Source organism: Panthera onca, chromosome B3 (genome assembly GCF_046562875.1).
Source record: "Panthera onca isolate mPanOnc1 chromosome B3, mPanOnc1 haplotype 2, whole genome shotgun sequence".
Lineage (NCBI taxonomy): Eukaryota > Metazoa > Chordata > Mammalia > Carnivora > Felidae > Panthera > Panthera onca.
In genome coordinates, this window is record NC_138344.1 from 2,233,606 (window position 1) to 2,258,080 (window position 24,475).

A 24,475-nucleotide genomic window follows, 5' to 3' on the forward strand; every position below is an offset into this window, starting at 1 on the left:
CCAGATGTGGCCCAACAAGGACCAGGACTGTCCAAAGAGTAGTTCTGTTGGGGCTCACGAGGGAAGTTCAGCCCTTCATGTCACCGAGAATGGTCATTTCTCAAGAAACAAGCGTTGGTGAGGATGTGGAGAGAAAGGAACCCTCGTGCACCGTGGTTGCGGATGCAACCTGGTGCAGCTGCTGTGGGAAACAGTGCGGAGGTTCCTCAAAAAACTAAAAATAGAAGTGCCCTGTGATCCAGCGGTTCTACTTCTGAGTAGTTACGCAAAGAAAATGAAAACACGGATTCAAAGAGATATAAGCACCCTGTGTGTTGCAGCATTACTTACAACGGCCAAGTTATGGGAGCAACTCAAGCGTCCATCGATAGACGAACGGATAACAAAGGTGTGGTGTACGTCTACAGTGGGCTATTACTCAGCCACAAAAAGAATGAAATCTGGCCATTCGTGACAGCATGGATGCATCCAGAGGGTGTTATGCTAAGTGAAAGAAGCCAGACAAAATGCCACGTGATTCACAATAACAACAAAAATAGAAACTGGTTCGTAAGCACAGAGAGAACAAAGTGGTGGCCGTCAGAGGGGCGGGATTAGGTCAGACGGATGGATCAGGTGATGGGGAAGACGACACGCTTCCAGTTACAAAAGAAAGAAGTCGTGGGATGGAAGTACAGCTTAGGGAATGTAGTTGATGATATCGTAATAACCTTGGGTGATGACAGAGGGTGAGTCCACTCACCCTGCGGAACATTTCGTAATGTATGTCATTGTCAAATCATTACGTTGCACACCTAGCCTGTGACCGATGGCACACCCAGCGATCACTTAGGCTCCACCCTCCGTAACCAATCACTCAATCTCTTGCCCATGAGGAGGAGAGGAAGGATGACCACTTCTGAAATACGTCCTCTGTGTATTCTTCCTTCCGACATAATAGTTATATTTTAGTTATTTTTAAAACTTGTCTGTTTCCACTCAACTTGGACTGTCATAAGTGCGAGGGCGGATTCTTTCATTTTTGGTCTGATTCTGGCAACCTCACAGGTGACGCTGATTTGAATCCTGTCCCCAGCCCACTCCTGCCCTTGATTTTTGACACGTGGTCATGCTGGGTAACGTGGCACATGTAAACTTTAAATCTACGGCAGTCTTAGGAGTTGAGGGTGTGATGGCCCGTGGAACTGGTGCCCACAGGGCTGAAGGGCCAGGGACCCCAGACTTAGTTGCCCACATGGGACATGGCCGTGGGTCCATGTGAAGCCTCACGAGCTGCCCTCTTGGAAGGCCATCGGGCCCCAGCGAAGCAGTGAGCAAACCTACCTTTGCCTGTGGCCCTTGGGTGTGAGGAAAAGACGTCTCCCACGGGAAAAGAAGGACCCGTGTCGCGTGGGAGTGTTCTGGCCACATTTATAGTCTCTCCTGAGTGCAGGACGCTCCAAGCCGAGAACCTAATGTTAACACTTGTCCCGAAGCAGTGAAAGCTCTGGACTGCCTCTTGGGGTTCTCTGGGAAACCCCAGAGAAACACTGGCCCCCGGAAAAGGGAGTTCGACACAAAGAGCACACAGGACATTAGGAAATATCCCTTGTTGATGAGCGTTGGCAGGAATAACCGACCCGAGTACTAGCCCTCAAAACCCTGAGATCACAGAGCAGTCCAAAAGACACTGTAGAATTACTATGGTTTTGTATTATGCAATTTTTAATTAAGTTTTCATTTTAATTTCAGTGCATTTAACATACAGTGTTATATTAGTTTCAGGTGTGCAATACCGTGATTCAGCACTTCTGTACATCACCCTGTGCTCGTCACGACAAGTGTCCTCCTTGGTCCCCGTCTCCCGTTTCTCCCGCCCCCACCCCCCTCCCTTCTGGTGACCGGCAGTGTGTTCTCTACGGTTACGAGTCTGTTTCTTAGCCTGTCTCTTTTTTTCTTTCTTTCTTTGTTTTGTTTCTTAAATTCCGCACATGAGCGAAATCATATGCTTCTGTATCTGTCTTTCTCCGATTTGTATCTGATTTCTCCGCAAGGGGAGTCGGGAGCTGGAAGTGGTCCGGCGGGCTGCACGGAGCCGTGGAGAATAGGAGTGTTAGAGAAAGACGGAGGGTGGGCAAGAAGGCCCACAGGGGAGACGCGTTCTAGAAAGAAAGAACAGCGTGAAAGAGGGGAGCGAAAGGGCAATGAGACAGTGGCTAAGAATTTTCCGGAATCATTTTAAGGCACGACATTTCAGGGTGAGGAAGCACCCGGGGGCATCGCAGTGGAGCCTCCGACTCTCAGAGGCAAAGGCAGAACCACCTTTTGAACAACCGGGGAAGAGGGTTGGATTGTCTGCGAGGGCACCATAGTGAGGTGACCACAGACGCACCTACTAACGACCAGACCGCACGGCTGCGTGACGAGCAGGGAGTCCGACGCACCCAGCGCAGCCCTGAACGCAGAACAAACGCTCCCCGTTTGTTGAGCACATTCAGTGAAGGGGAGACATTGGTTTTCAGTGTCAGTTTCAGAAGATGGACTTCAGGATACAGAAAAAAATGGGTCTATTAGGCATATTTGTGAGGGAGCGGCTCGTGGTGAAAGGGCCGGCTTCCCAATTCTCTTCACCGGGTGGCTTGGGACAGCTCTGGGTTCACTTTCCTCTTCTGCAAAACGGGGCTATGTTGCATTCTGGAAGCATCACCTCCTTCTCACGTTTCCCGAGCACCGGGCAGGTCCCCCCTCCCCAGAACTGGCCCTGGGGACACACCGTCTGATCAGACAAATCCCCTGGCCAGGGAGCGACCTGCCCGGAGGGGAGAGTCTTCCCCGGGTCACTGGTCACCACCCACCCACGGGGCCGAGCTGTGATGGTTAGTGGTGGACACAGGTGCCGTGAGGACACATGGGAAATTAAGCCGGCAGGACCGCAAGACTGAGCGAGGCAGGTGAACAAGGTGGGAGAAGGGCCCTGAAGGCAGACAACATCCTGAGAAAGGCAGGCGGTGTTGCATCAGGAAATGAGCCGTGGGAACACCTAGCGGGAGGGTCAGGGAGGCAGGGGGGAGGCGGGCAAAGCCAGAGGGCAGGCCGGACCGGGTCAGGCCAGGCCTGTGTGCCAGCCGAGGACCCTGGAGGGGCCTCAGAGAGCTGGGGCCCGCCTGCCTTTCGGGGGGAGAGTCCCGGGCAAGGAAGGCTTCCCCAGGGCTCTGCCCGCCCCCATGGGCCATACGCGTCTCTACTGTGATTTCTCCCTCTCCCAACAGGGGATGAAATTCTGGAGCTCAACGGAGAATCGATGGCCGGACTAACACACCAGGATGCTCTGCGCAAGTTCAAGGTGACCGCTCCTTGTCGGTTCACGGCCAGACCCCGGGGTTTCGGGCCCCCTCCTCCATTCGAACCCGCAGACTCAAACTGTGGGGTCTTTCTCATGGGGCGCCCCGCTGGTGCTCATCTGGGCACAGGGTTGAGAAAAAAGACCCAGCTCCGGAAATAAGAGTGTTATCAGAATTGCTGCGGGCGTGTCTCAATTGCTGAAGATTTATAGAACTGTTTGAAGACGTTCAGCGTAGTTATGCCGATATATTTGCAAATCTGTTTTGAGTTTAAAAAAAATTTTGTTTTTTACATTTATTTATTTTTGAGAAACAGAGTGAGACAAAGTGTGAGTGGGGGAGGGGCAGAGAGAGAGAGAGACACGGAATCTGAAGCAGGCTCCGGGCTCCGAGCTGTCGGCACAGAGCCCGACGCGGGGCTCGAACCCACAGACCGCGAGATCGTGACCCGAGCCGAGGTCAGACGGTCAACCGACCGAGCCCCCCAGGCGCCCCAAATCTGTTTTAAGTTTTAAGGCAGTCACTAAAAGATGCTTTAAGTCTCTGGGTAATCAGTTCAGTTCAATCCCATCTGGCGCACGTACGCACGTGTGTAGGTTCCGTATATGATGTTTCGTATCTGTATATACGTGTAGATATAGACCGTACACGTATGCACACACGCTCCCACGCCACGCACACGCACGCTCACACAGCTGCTGAGCGCTGCGGCACATGGTCCCTTCCTTTCAGCAAGCCAAAAAGGGGCTCCTGACCCTCACCGTGAGAACGCGCCTGACGGCACCCCACTCGCCGAGCAGCCACCTGTCGCCCCCGCTGTGCCGCTCCCTGAGCTCCAGCACCTGTGCCACCAAGGACAGCGGGCCCTTCGGCTTGGGGAGCCCCGCCGCCCCCCCCAGCACGGCCAAGCCCAACTACAGAGTCATGGTGGAGGTCTCTCTGCAGAAAGGTGGGATTGCGCCCCTGCCCTCCTGCCTGGGTCTCCCGCCACCGGGCCCCCCCCCCCCCCGAGACTTTCCGAGACAGGACAGGGTGTCTGTCGCCTACAAGCAGATTCTGCAGCCACCGCCGAGCAGCGAGGCCTGCGGCTCTGTTTGCAGGAGCCCAGGACGCACCGTCCACGCTCAGCCTGGGGTTGTGGGGCGAGGGGCAGAACATACCCCAACAAGGCGACACCGCACATGGGAACCGGGGCCAGGGCTGCGGGCACAGCGAAATACGCCGTGAGGTCTGGGGCGGGGACCCCTCCTTGAGCACCGTCGTTCTTAACCGTGGCAGGGGAGCCGAGGTCCTTCGCGCTCCGTTCCGAGCCCCCTGCCCTCCCTCCTGCTCTGCCTTCCAGAGGCTGGCGTCGGTCTGGGCATCGGCCTGTGCAGTGTGCCCTATTTCCAGTGCATCTCCGGCATTTTCGTTCACACGCTCTCTCCGGGGTCTGTGGCACACTTGGATGGACGGCTCTGGTATGTCCTCATTTCTGTGTTTGAAAACAACAACAACAACAACAAACAGCCCTGATTTCCATCAGGGGGAAGGAATTCCTTAGAAGGCAGCAGGTTAATTTGGAGACGAGATATTTAGAATGACCCAAGCGTGGCTCAGAGCCTCGTTCTTCCAGCTGTGGTCCCCGGACCAGTGGCAGCGAGATCCCTCGGAAGTTTGCTAGCAATGTAGCATCTCGGGCCCCTCTCCAGACCTGCCACGGCGGAACCCGCCTTTTCACAAGACCCTCAGGGATCTGTGTGCACGTTGCAGTTCAAGAGGCATTGTCGGGGCTCCTGGGGGGCTCGGCTGATGAAGCCTGCGACGCTTGATTTCAGCTCAGGTCACGGTTGGTGAGATCGAGCCCCACGTGGGGCTCTGTGCTGACGGCACGGAGCCCGCTTGGGAGCCTCTCTCCCTCTTTCTCTGGCTCTCCTCCTTGCCCTGTCCTTAAAGAAAGAAGAAAAAAGAAAAGAAGAGGCATTATCTCAGGGAATGCCGGTCCAAAATGGGAAACAGGAAGTGAACACACCTTGATTCAGATCTAAGTAGCACAGGATTTACGGTGACGTAAATAGGAGCCCCGAGGAGGTTTGCCTGTGCACCCTGTATGGAGAAAGACGCTCACTTACGAAGCAAATCAGTAGTGTTAACTCAGTTTCTTGATGGTATAAACCAGATCCTTGCGGACGCTCCAGACCTACGTCCCTGCAGATAACTTCTAAGAGATGCCCGAGCCTGAATCTCCTTTCCAGTAAGCGAGTTGGGTTTCGGTGCCATTGACCCCCGTTTAACCTGTCACGATATTTCCGGTTCACGCATCTTCGCGCGTCCCTCCTCTCACTGGGTTCGGGGCTTGCTAACTCCGGAGAGTTTGGTCATAGTTTTGAAGGTTTTCCCACCACTGCAGTCCGTGTAAGGGCAAGGCCTGCTCGGGATGCCGTCTCGATGGTGCTTTAGCTTCGAGACGGATTTGCTGTTGTCACGCGCAGGACGGCGACAGCCGTTTGCTGAGCTGCCATGTCACCTGGGACATGACTGCACAGTCACCACAACGGCCTTAGCCCTAATCCCTTCAGACAGAGAGTCCTCCCCCCTAGACCTGCAGCTGGGTAGGGATTGTTCTGGAAGCTTCTGCGGTGGTCTTCAGTTACATCAATGAAAATGTGCACTTTCTTTTTTTTTTTTTTTTTAATTTTTTAAAATGTTTATTTATTTTTGAGAGAGAGACGAAGCACAAGCAGGGGAGGGGCAGAGAGAGAGGGAGACTCAGAATCCGAAGCAGGTCAGCGCAGAGCCCAACGCGGGGCTCGAACCCATGAACCGTGAGGTCATGACCGGAGCCGAAGTCGGATGCTCAACCGACTGAGCCACCCAGGTGCCCCCAAAATGCGTGCTTTCTTAGCAAAGGGGAAGGGGGACCGGCTGAGCGGAACTGTGACGGGAGACAGCAGACCACAGCGGGAGGGACGGCGAACTCAGCCCTGGAGACCTGCGCTCCGATCCCCGCTGGGCTGATCACCCGCCAGACCAGTGGTCAGCAACCTGGGGCCCGTCACCTGCTTGGTTTTTTTAAAGAAAGGTTTATCGGAACACAGCCACGCTCATTTGTTGACACATCGTCTACACCTGCTGTTTCCACGCCACAACATCAGAGTTTAGTCATTGCAACAGAGTGTGAACTGCAAAGCCTAAGACATTTACTACATGGCTGTTTCTAGAAAAAGCCTTTTTTTTTTTTTTAAACTCTAAGCTAGGTCTTATCGAGAATATTTCACCCTCTGTGCCTCGGTTTCCCCAGCTCCGAGACAAGGGGGTTGGATTGCCCAAATCCTCCAAGTACGGATACGTCCCTATCTTTTCTACCTTCCTTGTGTTTTTTCTTTTTTTCTGGGTAGGTAACAGGACCCATCTAAATTTTCCATAACTCTATCCCCATCTTCCAACGAGAATGAACTCCATGCTTTCTCTCCTTCCTTCTTTTTCCAAGGGCTTCCACTGCTCCCAGCCCAGTTATATCTTCTTTACCGGTTAGCGCAAAGCATCCGTCTTTCCTCCTAACCATTCTACAGATGGGAACAGTGAGGCCCGAGGAGCGGATGTGATTGCTTATATCACAGTTCGTTGGTTAATCGCTTAAATCGGGTTAACCTACACCCCCCATCTCGGTTAGACAGACTTTAATGGGGAAGACGAAGAGGAAAGTTCAGACCAACTTTTCTTCGCGTTGACCCACAAAATGGGTATGAAACATCCCCCACGCTGTGGTCACGCAGCGAGGAGTGAGCGTGCACTGCCCTGGTCCGTCCCGCTCTGAATGTCAGCTGGGTGGCTAAGGAGCTCTATTTATTGGTGTAAGTTTTAGGTCCCGTCAGAGAGCGAAGTCCCTGAGTGGGGCGTCAGGGAAGGGAGCGTCCGAACGCCACGACGGTTAGCTCGCTGACGGCTTCCGTGTATGCTCTCCCAGGTGTGGGGACGAGATCGTGGAAATCAATGACTCCCCTGTGCACTGCCTGACGCTCAATGAAGTCTACGCGATCCTGAGTCACTGCAGTCCTGGGCCCGTCCCCATCATCGTCAGCCGGCATCCAGACCCACAGGTAACACCCCACCGGGACGTCTTCTTCCTCCCAGGCTCACTCTTGCCGTACTTGGGACAAGAAATGGATGAACGCGGGTGATGCCCTCTGGGTTTGGACCCGAATTCCCGAGAACCTGTTCCAAGTGTAATAACGAGTGAACGCAGCGGGGGTCCACTGGCCGACTCCTAGACGCCAGAGGCAACTGGCATTGGCTTAGGGAAGCTCTTACAGCTGGTTACAAGCTCTCGGGCAGGAAAATACAGACCCAGGATCCCTGCAAGTGGAGGCCAGGGACCAATTCATCCGTGCATCGAGTAGGGACCCGCTCACTATGCGACTGTCGGGAGCTGTGCACCCCAGCATACAGGGATGAACAAGTTCGTAGTACACGGTCTTGCCCTCTGGGGCTCAGCGTCTGGCTGGAGACGATGACCTACACATAATTACAATACAGGGTGGGAAGTGTTCTGGGAACAGAGGGAGACAGAAAGGAAGGTTGCATGAAGGCAGGTAGGTAATTCATGAAGCAAGAATTACTGAAAGTTAGTTGTCTCCAGGCAGAGGATTTGAGGAAGGTCGTTCCATGGAGCTACAGGGTCAGGAAGGGACCTGCCATGGAAGGAAGGAGCGTGGGGCTGGGGTGCGGGCGCAGGTGGAGAGGCTAAGGGTACAGGTCGGCATGGCATGGGAGTCACACGGGATGCTTAGGGGCGTGCGTGGCATTCTGTGGGGGGTGAGGAGCGAGGGGAGGGTGTGTGGCTGTTCGTGTAATGATGTTCAGATTTTATTTTATTATTTTTTAAATTTCTTAACGTTTATTTATTTTTGAGAGAGAGAGAGAGAGACAGAGCATGAGTCGGGGAGGGGCAGAGAGCGAGGGAGACACAGAATCGGAAGCAGGCGAGATTTTTTTTTTTTTCCAACTTTTTTTTTTTTTTTTTTTTGGGACAGAGAGAGACAGAGCATGAACGGGGGAGGGGCAGAGAGAGGGAGACACAGAATCGGAAACAGGCTCCAGGCTCCGAGCCATCAGCCCAGAGCCTGACGCGGGGCTCGAACTCACAGACCGCGAGATCGTGACCTGGCTGAAGTCGGACGCTTAACTGACTGCGCCACCCAGGCGCCCCGAGATTTTATTTTTTTAACTGTTGATTGTGCCCTGGAGGATGGGGTAGGGGGTGGGTATATCCTGGAGTTTGGAAGAGAAAGGAACCAGATGGTGAGGGCCTGAACTTCACAGTAGATGTGGGCAGAGGGATGGAGGCAGTTGGGGAAGAATTGGTCGTACTGTTGGCTGATTAGCCTGGGGCACAGGGGTCTAGGATGACTGGGGTGTTTGGGGATCGGAAGACCGAGTGATGGCGACAGCACTCCCCAGTGGCGACAAGGGAAGGAGGGGGGGGTTTGGGAGGGAGGAAGTGGTCTCATGTGGGCGTAAGCAGATTGAGGTACCCATGGGGTGTCCAGTAGGCGGTGAGATTCAGGGCTGATAATGGCTGAGAAGTGGAGCCCAGGTCGGAGGGACCCTTGGGAGTGGCATTGCTGGGGTTCCTTTGGGGACGCGGTGATAGTCACCGTCACTATCTATGGAATCCTTGAGTGTATCAGGCATATTTGCTGAAAGACGTGACAAGCGCAATAGCGTTTAGTTGTCGAAGAACCCTCTGAAGTCAGTATGATGCTCCCTGCTCGTTCACAGAGGAGGGCACCGAGGCTCAGAAAGGAAAAAGGAACTCGCCCCGTGGTGGATCTTCTACAGGAAGACGCTAGGCTTCAAAGCCTGTGCTTGTAGCTAACAGACTCCCAACTCCCCGCGGAAACAGGACAGAGGTAGATTGACAGGCGATCTACACGCAGCTGGTGTAGTGGGGCTCGAGCCCAGCTCTGTTCCGTGGTGGCACTAGACAAAGGAGGAGCACCCGAGAGAGAAGCAAGCTTCGTACTCAGGTGAACAAGGACTTCGTCTACAGCTCTGGGCGACAGAAGGAAAGGAGGCGGGCTCAGCGACTCTTGCCGCTCTGGGGTCCCGTGTGGAGAGGGCAGTGGAGTTGGAGTCAGGGTGTGGGGCCAAGGCCGGAGCCCTGGCCTTGAGGAGCTTGGTGCCGGCTGGAGGGGCGGGGTGGGGCGGGGCGCACACAGACAGGCCACGGAGGCTGAGGGAGTCAGGGTGCCAGCGACCCAGAAAACGGAGCCGGGTCTGGAAGCCTGGAAGGTGTTGCAGGTGGGGACGACCAGCGCGCACACAGAGGGATGCCGGGCTCCTGTCTCACTCACAGTGACCTCTTGGACATTCATCTGATCTCCCAGCACCCCTGGTGTCTCAGCTCTGAAACTGGGGAGCGGTCTTTGCCCTTGCAGAACTGCCGGCGATATTAACTCTCCTGTACTGAGAGTTTGCCGCTTGCCGGGCGACGTGCCCAGCGCTGTCGGCGATTCACGTATCGTTATTACCCGGTCCTTGTGGTAAAATACATCTAACATGAAACTGACCATCTTCCCCATTCGCAAGTGTATAGTTCAATGGCATGAGGGGGGTGGACACCAGCACCACCGGCCGCCTTCAGATCGCTTTTCCTCTTGTAAAGCTGGGATTCTGTATCCATTAAACAGCTCACCATTCGCCCTCTCACCAGCCCCTGGAAACCAGCATTCTACCTTCTGTCTCTACAGTGTTGACGCCTCTATGTACTTCCTGTAAGTGGGATCGTACAGGACTTGTCTTTCTGTGACCGAGTTATTTCACTCAGCAAAATGTCTTCAAGGTCCTTCCACGTTGTAGCGCACGTTGGCATATCCTTAAGGCTGAATGGCACTCGGTTGTATGTACGTGCCATATTTTGTTTACCCACTCGTGTGTCAGTGGCCACTTGGGTTGCGTCACCTTTGGCTATTGTGAATAATGCTGTTCTGGACAGGGGTGTACACGTACCTACTCGAGTCCCCGCTCTCCATTGTCCTTGGGCATGTATCTAGAAGTGAAATTGCTGGGCCAAGTGATAATTATATTTGTAATTTTTTGAGGGACCGCCACACCGTTTCCGCAGCAGCTGAACCATTTTACGTTCCCACCAGCAGCACACAAGGCTTCCAATTTCTCACATCCTTATCAACACATATTGTTTCCTGTTTTTTTTGATAGCACTTATGGGTGTGAGGCAGTATCTCATTGTGGTTTTGATTTGCACTTCCCCAGTGATTAGTGATGTTGAGTATCTTTTCAGGTGCTCGCCGGCCATCTGTATACATTCTTTTGAGAAAAGACTATTCAAGTTCTTTTCCCATTTTTTAGTTGGGCTGTTTGGTTTTGGTTGTTGATTTGTAGGGGTTCTTTATATATACTGTGGCTCCAAAAGTCATACTCTTAACTGTTAGTGACCTGTTAAAGCAAAATGGTGATGGTGATGGTGATGATGATGATGGTGATGCTGGTGGTGATGATGATGATCATGATGGTGGTGATGATGAAGATGGTGATGATGATGGTGATGATGATGGTGATGATGATGGTGGTGGTGATGATGATGATGGTGGTGATGATGATGGTGGTGATGAAGATGATGATGATGGTGGTGGTGATGATGATGATGGGTGATGATGGTGGTGATGATGACGGTGATGAAGATCATGATGATGATGATGGGGATGATGATGATGGTGATGAAGATGATGGTGATGATGATGGTGATGATGGTGATGAAGATGATGATGGTGATGATGATGGTGGTGGTGATGATGGTGGTGATGATGATGATGATGATGATGGTGATGATGGTGGTGATGATGGTGGTGGTGATGGTGATGATGACGGTGATGAAGATGATGATGATGGTGATGATGATGATGGTGATGAAGATGATGATGGTGATGATGGTGGTGATGATGGTGGTGGTGATGGTGATGATGACGGTGATGAAGATGATGATGGTGATGATGATGATGGTGATGAAGATGATGATGGTGATGATGGTGGTGGTGATGATGGTGATGGTGATGATGGTGGTGGTGATGATGATGGTGGTGGTGATGATGATGATGATGATGATGGGTGATGATGGTGGTGATGATGATGGTGATGAAGATGATGGTGATGATGGTGATGATGGTGGTGGTGATGGTGATGATGATGATGGTGATGAAGATGATGATGGTGATGATGATGGTGGTGGTGATGATGATGGTGGTGGTGATGATGATGATGATGATGATGGGTGATGATGGTGGTGATGGTGATGATGATGGTGGTGGTGATGATGATGGTGGTGGTGATGATGATGATGATGATGATGGGTGATGATGGTGGTGATGATGATGGTGATGAAGATGATGGTGATGATGGTGGTGATGATGGTGGTGATGATGATGGTGATGATGGTGGTGATGATGGTGGTGATGATGGTGGTGGTGATGGTGATGATGATGATGGTGATGAAGATGATGGTGATGATGATGGTGGTGGTGATGATGATGGTGATGATGGTGGTGGTGATGATGATGATGATGGTGATGATGATGGTGGTGGTGATGATGATGGTGATGATGGTGGTGATGATGGTGGTGGTGATGGTGATGATGATGATGGTGATGAAGATGATGGTGATGATGATGGTGGTGATGATGATGGTGATGATGGTGGTGATGATGGTAGTGGTGATGGTGATGATGATGGTGATGAAGATGATGATGATGATGGTGGTGGTGATGATGATGGTGATGGTGGTGATGATGATCGTGATTATGATGGCGATGATGGTGATGAAGATAGTGATGATGATGTCATGGCAGCATTGCCGAGAGTGGAATGCTCCAAAAGGTAAACTGTCAAGTGGTAACTTTGCCTGGAGGTTTTCAGCAAGCCATGGAGAGAAGGTTGGAGAGTCGAGAGTGGCCACCTCAGGAACCCCTTTATTGACAGACTTTGGACTTTACTGACAATATACTAGAGAACCACTGATGCCCTGGAATCAACAGGGTGTTTCTAGAAGTGGACACTGTCAGCTATTTGCAGAGTGGGTTGGAAGGACAGATCCTGGCATCCAGGGGCCACGCTTGGGAGCTGCTATAGGACTCAGAGCCTGATGCAGACGTTGCTGCCGTTTACTTGAGGAGGTGACCGGTATTTTCTAGGTGTCTGAAATGCAACTCAAAGAAGCTGTGGCCCAGGCTGTGGAGAACGTCAAGTTTGGAAAGGAGAGGCATCAGTGGAGCCTGGAAGGTAAGAGAAACAGTGAACTTTGACTTGAACATCTTTGCCTTCTTAGACAGCTCAGGGTTGAGCCATTGACTTGCCTTCTACCTCAGCGATGTGACTGTCACATCACCGACGAGCCTGCAACGTGGACAAAGGCTGAAAGCTAGCAGCCTACCAGCTGAGCTTGGCTCACGTGTTTGCTCTGTTGGGGAGGCACACGATGTTCGAAGCATCTGAATTTGTATGTTTCTTCACTGGGCCGGCACTCCTCTGGCCTCTGTTGTTCCCGCCATCCCCTGTCATCTTATACCAGGCTGTCATTGGCAGTTGCCCCTATACACAGTTGAGTTTTCAATCACAAGTTCATAATAATAGACTCTTTAGAAAAAATATCTAATAACATAATATCTAATCTTTCTTAAGGCCTTGTCATGTCAGACACTGGAACTAATTCATGCATTATTTTACTGGATCCTTACATATAATTTTTATGCACGTTTCTAAGGAAAAAGCGGGCCGCTGAGAGGCTCTCTTACCCAAAATCACATTGTATGGTGCACAGAGCATCTGGAAGGGAACCAGGTCGACTGGCTTCAGTCCCTGGGTGCTAGCGGCCTCTGTGCTCGGCTGAGGGGCATCGGCCAAGCCATCGTGGAGTGTGTGATAGAACAACATGCAAATATTGACAAGGAGGCTACACAGGCTGAAAGCGTTCAGAGAAAAGGTTCTACCCTCTCCACCCACTCAACATTCATGCTCGGGAAAATATCACTGAGAAACTCACCCATATTTGGACAGTGGTTCTCTCCAGTGGATCGGACGGCAGGTGGATCTTCACTTTCATTTCTTTCTTTTTGGGGCCGAGTTCCTTCTAATGAGGCTGCATTATTTTATGACCAGGAAAAAGCAAAAGAAATCTTGTTCTTCATCGGGGATTCAAACCGTGAGCTTGGCTGACTTTGGTTTTCTCCTAAGGTCTAGGATTCTCTTCCACGGGGCTCTCCTCGCTCTCCTGGCCTTCCAGAATGAGCTGGAATCTGAGCAAGAGGCTGGGTCTCAGTCTGCTCCCACTCCTTTGAGCTCTGATTGTAGAAAAGAAACACACGGGGGGCGGTTTGCCGCTACAGAAAAGGGCCTCTCAGGATTGTGTGGACGGACGCGGTGCTGAGAATGGGTGTGTGTGCAGGGATGACCCAGGAAGAAAGGCTGGATGGGAGGGAAGAGAAAGGGTACTATGGCTAAGAAAGTGTGGTCCTGAAGCTGTCGATTCGTCCTCAGCTGGAGGAAACGGTGTCCTCTTGCTACAAGGCTCAACGCACACTGGCCGGTGTCCTCTCTCTCTTCGATGCTGAGCCCCCAAAACAAGCTCGGTGACCCTATAACTATTATCCCCATTTTACAGGTGAAAAGATGGAATTTTGCTGGTTGGGTTTCCCAGGAGGCCAGCTTGGCGTGCAGGGTGCTATCTCGGAGGGGTCCAAGGGGTCGGAGCCCGTGGAGGGGAGGAGAGAAGAGGGCTGGGCAGAGGGAGGAGGTGAGCTGAGATGCCAGCTTCAGCCCTGGAACTGTGGAGCTAAAAGACACATTAGAATTGTCTGGTTTGGTGGCAGACGCTCCCGCCCACCCCCCCTTTACAGCCCATCTCCGTCGGTCATCGGACGCGAGCTCGCCTTGGGGAGACAGCTCCTGTAGGCAGTCCCTAGAGGGGCGGACAGTGGCAGGCATCTGCCACCAGCCCTTCCACAGGTGGGACAGCGAGCCCTTCTTTGACGGGCAAGTTGGGGACACGTCTCCATGCCCATCACACGGAGACTCAGGTTGAGTGATTTTTCCCAAGCTGGAGTCATACGGCTTTTCTGGGACAAACCCGAGACGGCCGGGCTCCAAATCCCCAGTGACCTCAGATGGGAAGCAGACAGCCCGGGGTGCAGCGTGCAGCCCGGGGCGGTCGGGAGCGCGGCCAAGGGTGCGTTTGCCTCTCAAGCCCAGCTGTGGGGGGTTCCTCGTGCTTCCCCTGCAGGTGTCCCGAGGCTGGAGAGCAGCTGGCATGGGCGGCCGACCTTGGAGAAGGAGAGAGAGAGGAACTCAGCAGGCCCTAATCGCAGGGCTCAGAAGGTCATGATCCGTTCCAGCAGCGACAGCAGCTACGTGTCCGGGTCCCCCGGGGGAAGCCCCGTCAGCGGCAGCGAGCAGCAGCCTTCCGACCCGGAAGTCCACACGCCCAGCCCGAGCCTGTCCCCAGTGCAGGAGCCGGGGACGCTTCCCGTGGCTCCGTCCCGGCCGCCCCAGGAGAGCCCGCCCCGCCCTGGGTTCCCGCACAGCCACCCACCGCTGAGACTGAAGAAATCCTTCGAGATTTTGGTGAGAAAACCCACGACCTCCAAGCCCAAGCCTCCGCCCAGAAAATACTTTAAAAGTGACAGCGACCCTCAGAAGAGTCTGGAAGAGAGAGAGAACTCCCCATGCCCTTCAGGGCCCACTTTGCCGGCGTGTGGCCAGGTGAGAGAGGGGCCGGACGGGTCGAATGTTCTCTCGAGCGCCAGAGCCGGGAGGAGCGGTTGGTTTTGTGGTTGTCGTTGGTTGTTTTCATTTCGCTTTTTTGCACGGTGGTTCCCGAGCGAGCACCAAGCAGCAGTGGTGGCCCCGGGGAGGGAAGGTTTCTCCTGCTCCGTCAGACAGAAGGGGCTCAGCTCAAGCCTAGGGCTGTCTGTGCAAGGACTCGAGGCTTGCCAGGCCCAGAACGGAAGCCCCGTTCCTGCTGCTGGCCTCTGGGCTCCCTTCCAAAATATACTGGAATTTACGATGGAGTCCAGCAGCGCCCCCAGAAGGCCGTTCCGTGCCGGGCGGGCAGGGGGTGTTTCGCACCGCTTCTTCAGGCGTGGTGCTTTTGCTGGGAGATTGGCCTACCGTGAGGCTCGAAGTCGCCAAGAGCTAGCTGGCGTCTGTCATTAGCGAGTCGACCCATGTGACGGCGAGAAACTGTTTCGGGCTTCTTTCCCAATCAGCTCTGCCCACCCACTTCCTCGTAGGTGCGGCTTGGGGGGGATCCCAAGCTCTCGGAGCCTCAGTTTCCTTAGCTGTTCACTGGGGCTGTATAGCGGCTCCCGGCGAGGGCTGTGGTGCCCATTAAACAGAGCCACCTAGCAAACCTCAGATGCATGAGCGTCATCGCTGTGACTGTCCCTCCATCACATCTGTTCAGGACCTCAGTTTCCTTCCTCTGCCCCACGCCGCCCCGTAGGGGAAGGCGGACTGACGGCCGGGAGCACCATCGAGCACCGGGAGACCAATTCTCTCCTATCTGATGAGCTCAAACCATCACTGAAATCCCTGCCCCCTGTCTCAACCACGAAAAGAGTGGACTGAGTGCAAGCTCCCACTGCCAGTGGGTCGACCCCCAGCTACGCTGCCTGTCACATCCCCGCCTTGGCCGGGCAGGTGGGCGTGGGGCCCCGGGACACTCCTCCACCCGTCTGTGACTGGGGCTGATGACAGACTCCGGGAACGGAAGGCCACCCCCCCCCCACCCCGGAGCGGTGGGGTGGGCAGGTGGGGGAAGAAGGTTCTGAGAGGGAGGGTGACAGGGACGGAAGGAGGAAGCACGGTCCCGCGGAGAGCTGCAGGATGTGGCTGCCCTAGCCACACCTGGTGGGCTTGTCCAGGTGGGTCCGGTCCCTCCCCTGCCCCGCCCCCCGTAGGCAAATGTCGCATTTCCCTGTGGGTCCAGAAGGGCGGATGAGGGACAGACAGGCTGAGGAGCCAGGCTCTTTGCTTTGTTCCTGGAGAAAAGGGGGGGCGGCTTTGCCAGGACAGGGGCAGGGCGCAGAGAAATGGCAAAACCAGGACGCAAAGCTGGATGTCACTCTTCAAGTTCCCTCGACAGTTTCTGGGGACTTCTCACTGGATGTGTCCCTCCGTGGCCCCAGTGTACAATATCTGTCTGTCCTTTTCTCCCCCCCGACCCCCTGCAGTCCTTCCTCCCCAGGACGACCCCCAAGCCTCACCCGTCCTGTAACTCACGGGGACTTAACTTCCACAACCAAAATGACCTCAGGGAGACCAGTTCTCTCCTATCTAATGAGCTCAAATCATCACTGAAATCCCCGCCCCTCCCCCCCCCCCCCCCCCCCCCCCCCCCGTCTCCCCTGTAAGCCCACGCTTTTCTCCTCCCTTCCCCTCTCTCTCCGTCGCCTGCCGAGCACCGTGCTAGGGAAGACCCCTTGGAGGAAAACGTGAGTAAAACTGAGCTGAATTCAGGGGCCATTTAAGAAAAAATAAATAGGGGCGCCTGGGTGGCTCAGTCGGTTAAGCGTCCGACTTCAGCTCAGGTCACGATCTCGCGGTCCGCGAGTTCGAGCCCCGCGTCGGGCTCTGGGCTGATGGCTCGGAGCCTGGAGCCTGCTTCCGATTCTGTGTCTCCCTCTCTCTCTGCCCCTCCCCCGTTCATGCTCTGTCTCTCTCTGTCTCAAAAATAAACGTTAAAAAAAAATTAAAAAAAAATAAAATAAATAAAAAAGCACCTCCCTCACAGAAGGGACAATGAAAACAACAGACGAGGTCTGTGTCTGCTCTGAGTACTGGGCTCGGTACCTGAGTGTCAGCCTGTAACACTGTCAGCAGCTCGTGGACGGGGATAAGTGTCACCTTGAGGAGCCCCCAGAGGAGCGAAGCTAAGTTCTAGCCCCCCGCCTAGTACGTAAAGCTTTGAACGCCATGGCCAAGCCTTGCTCCTTCAAAGGTCTAGTTCAAGGAGCGCACTGACTCCGGGGTTGCTTGGTCTCTCCCCGAGCTCCGTTCTCCGACCGGGACCTTGGGCGGGGGCGATGCTTTGCGAACACGCTTCTCACTCTGGTAGCCCTCACGTTCTCGAAGACCGTTCATTGCCAACGTAGGTGTTAGTCTCGGGCCCCGGACGTTTGCCGTTTCTGTTTTAGTCCCAAGCGATGCGTTTGTTCCCCCTTCCGTCCTTCGTCCCGGGAGGAAGCCTGTGGCCTTGTCCAATAGCCAGCTGGCCATCCGCCTGACTTGGGACCGAAAGGACACAGAGGCGGCCACGGCGTCGCCCTGGTGACCCCTCTCTTGTCCTTCTTCTTGTCGCGGCTGGCATCTTGCTGCTGCTCTGCCCGCGGGTGTCCGGCTCTCTGGAGCGCTCTTGTTCTGCTTCTCTGCCTGGAAAATTCTCACTCTTTGTTCGAGAACCAGACAGAAAGCAGTTCTCTGGGAAGCCTCCTTCAGCTCTCTGCTTCCTCCGGGCCCCAGGAGCATCTCGTTGGTGCCGCGCGGACGGGCCAACTCCGGGCAGGTGGTAGATGGGCACGTGGGGCCCCGTCCGCCTCGTCCCGAGGCTGTTTCATGAGGGAGCCCGGGACCGCGTGGGGCTCAGTGGGGACAACACGTCTGCCTGGGCGGATGCGGGGCCAGGGCAGGTGCTGCAGGGGCAGGCGATGGCTCGGGTCCCCAGGCTCCGTCGTCCTCCCAGCGCGCTTACGAAATATCACTGCGCATAACGGTGCAGAAGGCGATCGACTCCCGTTTTGTCCTAAGACTGGCGGCCCCCCGCGCCCTCCCCTCCCGGGGCGGTGGCCCAGCTGGCTGCAGGGGCAAATGCGGCGGGGCCAGGCTCCTTCCACACCCCTGCTTCTTGTCCCTGTCCCGGGGGCCGGGGGGCTTCACGGTCCGTAAGGAGGGGTGTGCCCTGGAGGTGGGCCTCCGACGACGCGGGTGGCCCAGGGCGCCGGGGAACCTGTGGTGGGAGCACCTCAGGGGGCTCTCCAGCCCGGGTGCACCTTGCATTCTGACGGCTGGAGGCCACCGCCTGCACGTGGCCTCACTTCCTGTTTACACTACAGGAAGCCAGCGGGCTGCCGCCAGCGCCTCGGCCGCCAGGGCAGGAAGACACGGCGGGGAGAGCCCCCCGCGCCCTCGCCTGCTGCCCGGGGCCCGCGGCGGGCCCGTCCTCGGAGGCCGAGCCGGGGAGGAGAGGAGCCAGCCCAGGTAGGCTTTCGTTTCGGTCTTCTGGAAGGAAGGACCTCTCGGGTAAAGGTCCGGGGAATGAGGTAAGATTGTGGGTTTGGCCTGAGGTTGGAGGTTCTGACCCCAGGGACAGGGGGTTCTGACCCTGGGGAGGGGGGTTCTGACTCTGGGGATGTAGGGTTCTGACCCCGGGGAGGGGGGTTCTGACCCTGAGGATGTAGGGTTCTGACCCCAGGGAGGGGGGGTTCTTACCCCAGGGATGTAGGGTTCTGACCCTGGGGAGGGAGGGTTTTGACCCCAGGGATGTAGGGTTCTGACCCCGGGGAGGGGTGGTTCTGATCCTGGGAAGGGGGGTTCTGATCCTGGGGATGTAGGGTTCTGATCCCAGGGAGGGAGGGTTCTGACCCTGGGGAGGGGCTTCCGACCCCAAGGATGAGGGTTCTGACCCCGGGGATGTAGGGTTCTGACCCCGAGGAGGGGCGGTTCTGACCCCGAGGATAGGGGTTCTGACCCCGGGGAAGGGTGGTTTTGACCCTGGGAGGGGGGGTTCTGACCCCGGAAACGTAGGGTTCTGACCCCGAGCATGGACACAGCAGCTGCACTCAGGCTGACGAGCAGGCAGGAGCCCTGGGGCGCCCGGGCGGCAGGACAGGGGGTCACTGCCGGTCTGGGGAGCTCGTGGTCAGGCTGACGATGCGGTGGGCAGTCAGCTGGGGGACAGATGGTGACCGGCTGTCGCACACAGCGTCCAGCCCGTCCCGGCTGCGGGCAGCTTGGCTCGTGCTGGAGGGCGCTGTGCCCGTGGGGGTGGCTGTGCTCGCGTGGCGGCCCTGCCATTGCCGAGACGTGGGCTGCGTGTGTGGTGGCAGCCTGTGGCCTGCTAGAACGGGCACAGGACCTGGGGTCAGGAAGACCCCTGTGGGACACCCGACTCTGCCCCTCCGGACAGCCCTCTTTGCTTTTCTGAGCTGCAACCACTCATCAGCAAGACGTGCATTGCACGCCGGCTTTGTGCGGCTCAGTGCCAGGTGCTGGACGGAGGGGGGGGCGGGGGGACAGAGAGAGGGGGCTGACCGGCTCCTGCCACCAAGGAGCCCCCGCTAGTGGCAGAGAAACAAATCTGTAGGCTACAAGCCACACAGATGGCTTCTCTGAGAAACGCTACATGAAAAGTACACGAATGGGCTCCTGGAGGGTCGGGGGGCGTTGTGGGTGGAAACATCTGGCCCGTCTCGCCCGGAGCAGGTGCCCCACGGCTGCTGGCTCCCCCCGCACTCTGCCTTCCCTTAGTCACCCCGATAGAGGAACATGGTAGGGAACGCCTCAGTGCTCTGCCTGCAAGAGAGCCTCACCCCAGCGTGCAGAGGGCTTGCGGGCGGATGCTCTGACCACGGAGCCTCTGACAGCCCTTTGCAGCAGAGCGACTTTTAAATGCAGAACCAGAACCGGGCGAGGAGGGCCGGGCCCCCTCGGCAGAGCCCCGGAGTCGGCAGTAACCACGCACGTCTTCCCGACTGTGTGGGGCGCCTCTGGTATCTTTGGGGCTCAACGAAGGCTCTCACGGTCTATTTTCGTTGAAGCCGGGCACTGGGACGAGGGGAGAGCAAGGGTCAGTCCTCCTCACCCTGGGCCGTGTCACCCCTCACCCCTCCCCTCCCCAGAGCGCAAATCCAGAGTCACAGCCTCTTAACCAGGGAAAGGGCGGGCCTGGGGGCCACAGAAGGGTCACCCGTCCACTTGGCCTTGTTGCTGTGTGGGGCTCGGAGGCCGGCCTCCCTCTGTCCCTGGGTAAGAGAGCGTCCCCAGCCTTCCAGAAGGGATGCGCAAATATGTAAGATGCTGACCGGCGAGGGGGGGGCGGAGAACCAAGGTGGCCGGGTGCGCCCCCTCTGAAGGCCCATCCTCGCTGCTTCTTACAAGGCGGGCGGTCCAAACCGGATACGGCCACCAATCTGTGAGCTGGGGCTGAAAAGCTGGGAAGGTAGGCAAATTGCTTTGGCTTTTCCATTTGTGACGGCTTGCTGGCGGGCTGCTTGGAGCCACGGAAAGGGCACAAGGAACCAGCGGTTGGGGTCTCGCCCTGGCTGGGCCAGCAGGCGGTCCCTTACCCTCCCGAATGCTGGATTCCTCAGTTGTGAGATGCCAGACAGAGGCCCAGAGGCGCCCTGCAAACGCGTCCGGCCCTGAAATGCTGAGAAGCTAACTGTGGTTCTGAAGGGGTTGCTAGTGGGGGCTTATCCCCCAGGGCCCAGCGTGGGTACTCACCGCCCCCCCAGCCCCCGAGGCCTCCTTGGCGTCTCGCTCTGAGACTAGAACTCAGGGGCAATGTTTCTGCGCTGCAGGGGTCCCAACGTCCCCGGTGAAACACCCGCTCCTTAAGAGGCAGGCCCGGATGGACTATAGCCTCGACATCGCGGCCGAAGAGCCCTGGGCGAGAATTTCCGACTGCGTCAAGAACCTGTTCAGCCCCATCATGAGTGACGGCCACGGCCACAGGCCTCTGCAGCCCGGTGCCAGTCTGGGCGAAGAAGACAGGGTGCAGGGCCGCCCGGACGGGACCCCGCCGGAGCTGGGCGCCACCGGTGCTGCCCCCAAGGTCTGCAAGTCGGTGGACAGCGGCGCCGTGAAGAAGGGTCCTCCCGTGGCCCCCAAGCCGGCCTGGTTCCGCCACAGCTTGAAAAGTCTGAGGACGCGTGCTGCAGACCCGAGGCGGCCGCCCGACCCGGCCTCCCCCGCCCAGCCGGCACCTGCTTCCGGGGAGCGCCCCCCGGGGCCGCCCACGCGGGCCTTCTCCTCCATCAAGCAGAGAATCAGCTCTTTTGAGACCTTCGGCTCCTGTCAGCTGCCCAGCAGAGGAGCCCAGAGAGCGAGCCTCGAGGCCTCCGTCGGGGAGGCGGCACGGCCCCCGGGGGAGCAAGAGGGAGGTCGGCTTTCTGGCCTCTCGGGGCGAGGGGCCGCCCCCACCTCCGAGCAGCAGCAGCAGCCAGAGCGAGAGCAGGTGCCGCAGGGCCCCCCCACCCACCCCGAGCCCGGGGACCCGGGTGCGTCGGGGTCCCCTCTCCCGGGACGGCAGTCCAGCCAGAAAGCCCCCCTCCCTGACCCCGACCCTCTCCTGAGGCTGCTGTCGACACACGCGGAGGAACCTCGAGGCCCGGTGGTCAAGGTGCCCGGCCAGCGGGCACGAAGCTTCCCGCTGTCCGGGACCCAGTCCTGCGAGGTGAAGCCGCCGGGCGAGAAGACCGGTCAGCTCTACTCCATCAGTAGCCGGGTGTCGTCGGCTGTCATGAAGTCCTTGCTGTGCCTCCCGTCCTCTGTCTCCTGGGGCCAGGCTGCCTGCACCCCCAAGGACGGGGGCTGTCCCGCGTCGTCGGCCAGCGACGCCCCGGCCGCGAGCAATGCTGCAGAACCGCCTGCCTCGGACATGGGGTTCTCCCTCAAGTGAGTACGGCCGGTGCCCGCCTCCCCCTCCCGTCTTCTCTGCTTCCCCATCGTCCTTTCTCTCGCATCTGCGCGTGTCCTTGAAACTTGGTCTCGGGGGTACCGAAGGGCCGTTCTGCCTGCTCTTTTCTGTGCGTGTGCGTGAGCGTTACACGTTCCCTGCGAAGGAGGAGTCTCACGGCACCTGTTCTGGAAGGGATGGGGTCGGGGGAGGCGCCGGTGGCCCACGGAGGTTTGGAAAGCGAATGCTCCTGCTCGGGAAGGCCAGACTGGAGCCGGGAGGTGACGGCCGCCCCCTTCCCCGCCCCGGAAGGAAACCAGGCCCACCCTGCACGGGGGTTCAGGCCCCCGGCACCGGGTGCCGGGGGGTCCGGCTCCGGCGCTGAGTCCCTGACCCCCTCAGTTCGCTCTTCAGTTGAGATTAGGAGGGGGTCTCCCCACGGTCCCGTCCCGGATCAGAACGAGTCTGCGTTGGCCCGGCTTTACTTCTTATTCTGATACTGCCCGCAAGCGCTTGGGACCCGCTGACCCTGACGTCTCGTGTGGCAGCCGCTGCAGACAGCCTGGGAAGGAGCAGGGGTGACCCTGGAAACACTGAGAGCAGGGTCTAGACGGCCAGACCGACGCACGGGTCGCTAGCCAGAGCGGGCAGCTGTGGAGGTACCCCGTAACGTTGAGGGTGCCCGGCCGGGAGCTCTCGCCGAGGCTCCCCGTTAGAATTAACTGCCGCGGGACGTCTCCCCCTGCTGGCGGTAAAGATCTGCCAGCCAGAGGGAGCCGTAGTTTCCTGTCAGTGAAACCACGGTTTCCTGCAAAATATGAGGTGTAGCTGGAAAAACCCGGCTACAAATATCAAAACGAGTTCCAAAGAAAACGGAAGGCCAGACGCTGGCTGCGTGGGCGCTGTCTGTGGTCGTTCGGTGCCGACGGGGGTCACGCAGGTGCCGATGGGGGACGCGCAGGTGCCGGGGCCAGCTGTGACGGAGGGCGGGGAGTGTGTTTCTAGGCCCCGGGGCTGCCAGCGTTGGGGCAGATTGTCCAAAGCGTCCCCTACGCTCCGGGGGGAGGTGCCGAGGTTTGGAGACACCGACTCTGGAGTCAGACGCACCACGGTCTGCGATTATGAGTCCCAGATCTGGGCATTCCGTAGCCATGTGGCCACAGACGAGGCGTCGACCCTCGGGGAGCCCCAGTTTCCTCACGGCTGTCGTGGAGGGGTGCCGGCACCTGCTCGGATTTCTTGCGCCAAATAATAGCGTGCACATCGGTGCTCAGCCCCGTATCTGCCGCCGAGCGGTCATGCGCTAAATGTGAGCTCCCATCAATATTCTGATCCGTCCCACACGCTGTGTCTGTACGAAAGCCTTTCAGAGCTGAGAGAGTACACGGAGGGGCTCGGGGAGCCCACGGAAGCCGACAGCCGGGACCACTGCTCCCCTCAGTCTGGCCAATCGGTTATCTCCCTGCTGAGCGCCGAGGAGTTAAAGAAGCTCATCGAGGAAGTGAAGGTTCTGGATGAAGCGACCTTAAAGGTAGGCTTCCTTTGCAAGCGCCCGCAGTGACCAAGGCCGTACTCCGAGCCGTGGCCGGAGCGGGGTCGGAGCCCGCGGGGGCGGGACAGGGCCTCACTGGACCCCCGAGACTCGACCCGCCACTCGAACGGAGCTTGGTGGCTTCTCAAGTGCTTGCGATCACTGGCTCCTTGCATCTTTGTAGCCATTTTGTAAAGGAGCCAGGTGAGCTCAGCTCAAGGTCACAGAGGTTTTCTGCCCCCAAGTTCTGTGCCTCGTGCACATCCCACGGCCTGCCGGCCTGGCGTTCACGTCCGGGAGATGCTTCAGGGCACCGTGCTGTTGTAAGCCGCGGGAATTTCCGAGCTCTGACCCCGGAGGCCTCCCCTGCCCACCGAGAGAGGGGGCTCCTTCCAGGGCTTGTGAGGCCCCGCCCCCGAAGTCACTCAAGCCATTGCGAAAGTGCCACTTCCCATAGGCTTCTGAGCACGACCGCAAGATGTGTGGAGAGGAAGTGGCCGGGCAGAGCTGAGGTCCGCTCAGCTCAGGCGCTCAAGGGCTTGCCGCCTCCTGCGTTGCCCCAGATCTGCAAAGGCTTTCCGCACCAGAATCGTCCAAGATTCTGCAAGAATTAGGGAGGCATCCTAGTTGGAATTGTCCAGGCCAAGGGTGTGGCTTAGCCTGAGCCGCACAAGACGCCCTGGGCTACGACTCACCCATCACCCGTAGCACCCTGGCACCATCGTCCCCCGGGGCCTCATTCACATGAAATAGCGCAGGCAAAAGTGTGTAGAACACAGAGAGCTATCTCGTGTAGGGTGTTACCGGGAGACCATTTGCTTTTCTGCCGGACGAGGGCCCCTCACAGGGCAAGTAACCGGATACTTGGGTCAAAGTGGGGAGATGCGGGCCAGTGCTGGGGTAGAGCTGGGTGGTGAGATCCCTTCGTCCCTCTGGGCCGTGGGGGCTCCAAGCCCAAGGGTC

General features: G+C 57.1%; 2 protein-coding genes across 5 annotated transcripts in view; one reads left to right on the plus strand and one right to left on the minus strand.

The window, feature by feature from the left end:
* The window catches only part of IL16 (interleukin 16), a 42,757-nt gene that overhangs the window by 10,647 nt on the left and 7,635 nt on the right, over positions 1-24,475 (plus strand). For 2 of the 4 annotated variants that reach the window (XM_078449082.2, XM_078449083.2), the window contains exons 5-13: positions 3,249-3,322; positions 4,053-4,269; positions 4,663-4,780; positions 7,267-7,399; positions 12,506-12,593; positions 14,590-15,068; positions 18,419-18,563; positions 20,885-21,980; positions 23,344-23,512. In XM_078449082.2, the coding sequence (XP_078305208.2) occupies positions 3,249-3,322; positions 4,053-4,269; positions 4,663-4,780; positions 7,267-7,399; positions 12,506-12,593; positions 14,590-15,068; positions 18,419-18,563; positions 20,885-21,980; positions 23,344-23,512 (2,519 nt within the window). Of the gene's footprint in view, positions 1-3,248; positions 3,323-4,052; positions 4,270-4,662; positions 4,781-7,266; positions 7,400-12,505; positions 12,594-14,589; positions 15,069-18,418; positions 18,626-18,841; positions 20,524-20,884; positions 21,981-23,343; positions 23,513-24,475 lie in introns of those variants that run through there. The other 2 variants (XM_060617503.3, XM_078449084.2) reach the window with 2 other exon arrangements.
* Positions 12,287-18,422, minus strand: LOC145715550 (uncharacterized). The gene is made up of 3 exons (XM_081795825.1): positions 17,160-18,422; positions 13,354-14,629; positions 12,287-12,586 (listed from the first exon to the last, which is right to left on the minus strand). The coding sequence occupies exon 2, from the start codon at positions 14,616-14,618 to the stop codon at positions 13,626-13,628; it is 993 nt and encodes a 330-aa protein (XP_081651951.1). The 5' UTR covers positions 14,619-14,629; positions 17,160-18,422; the 3' UTR covers positions 12,287-12,586; positions 13,354-13,625.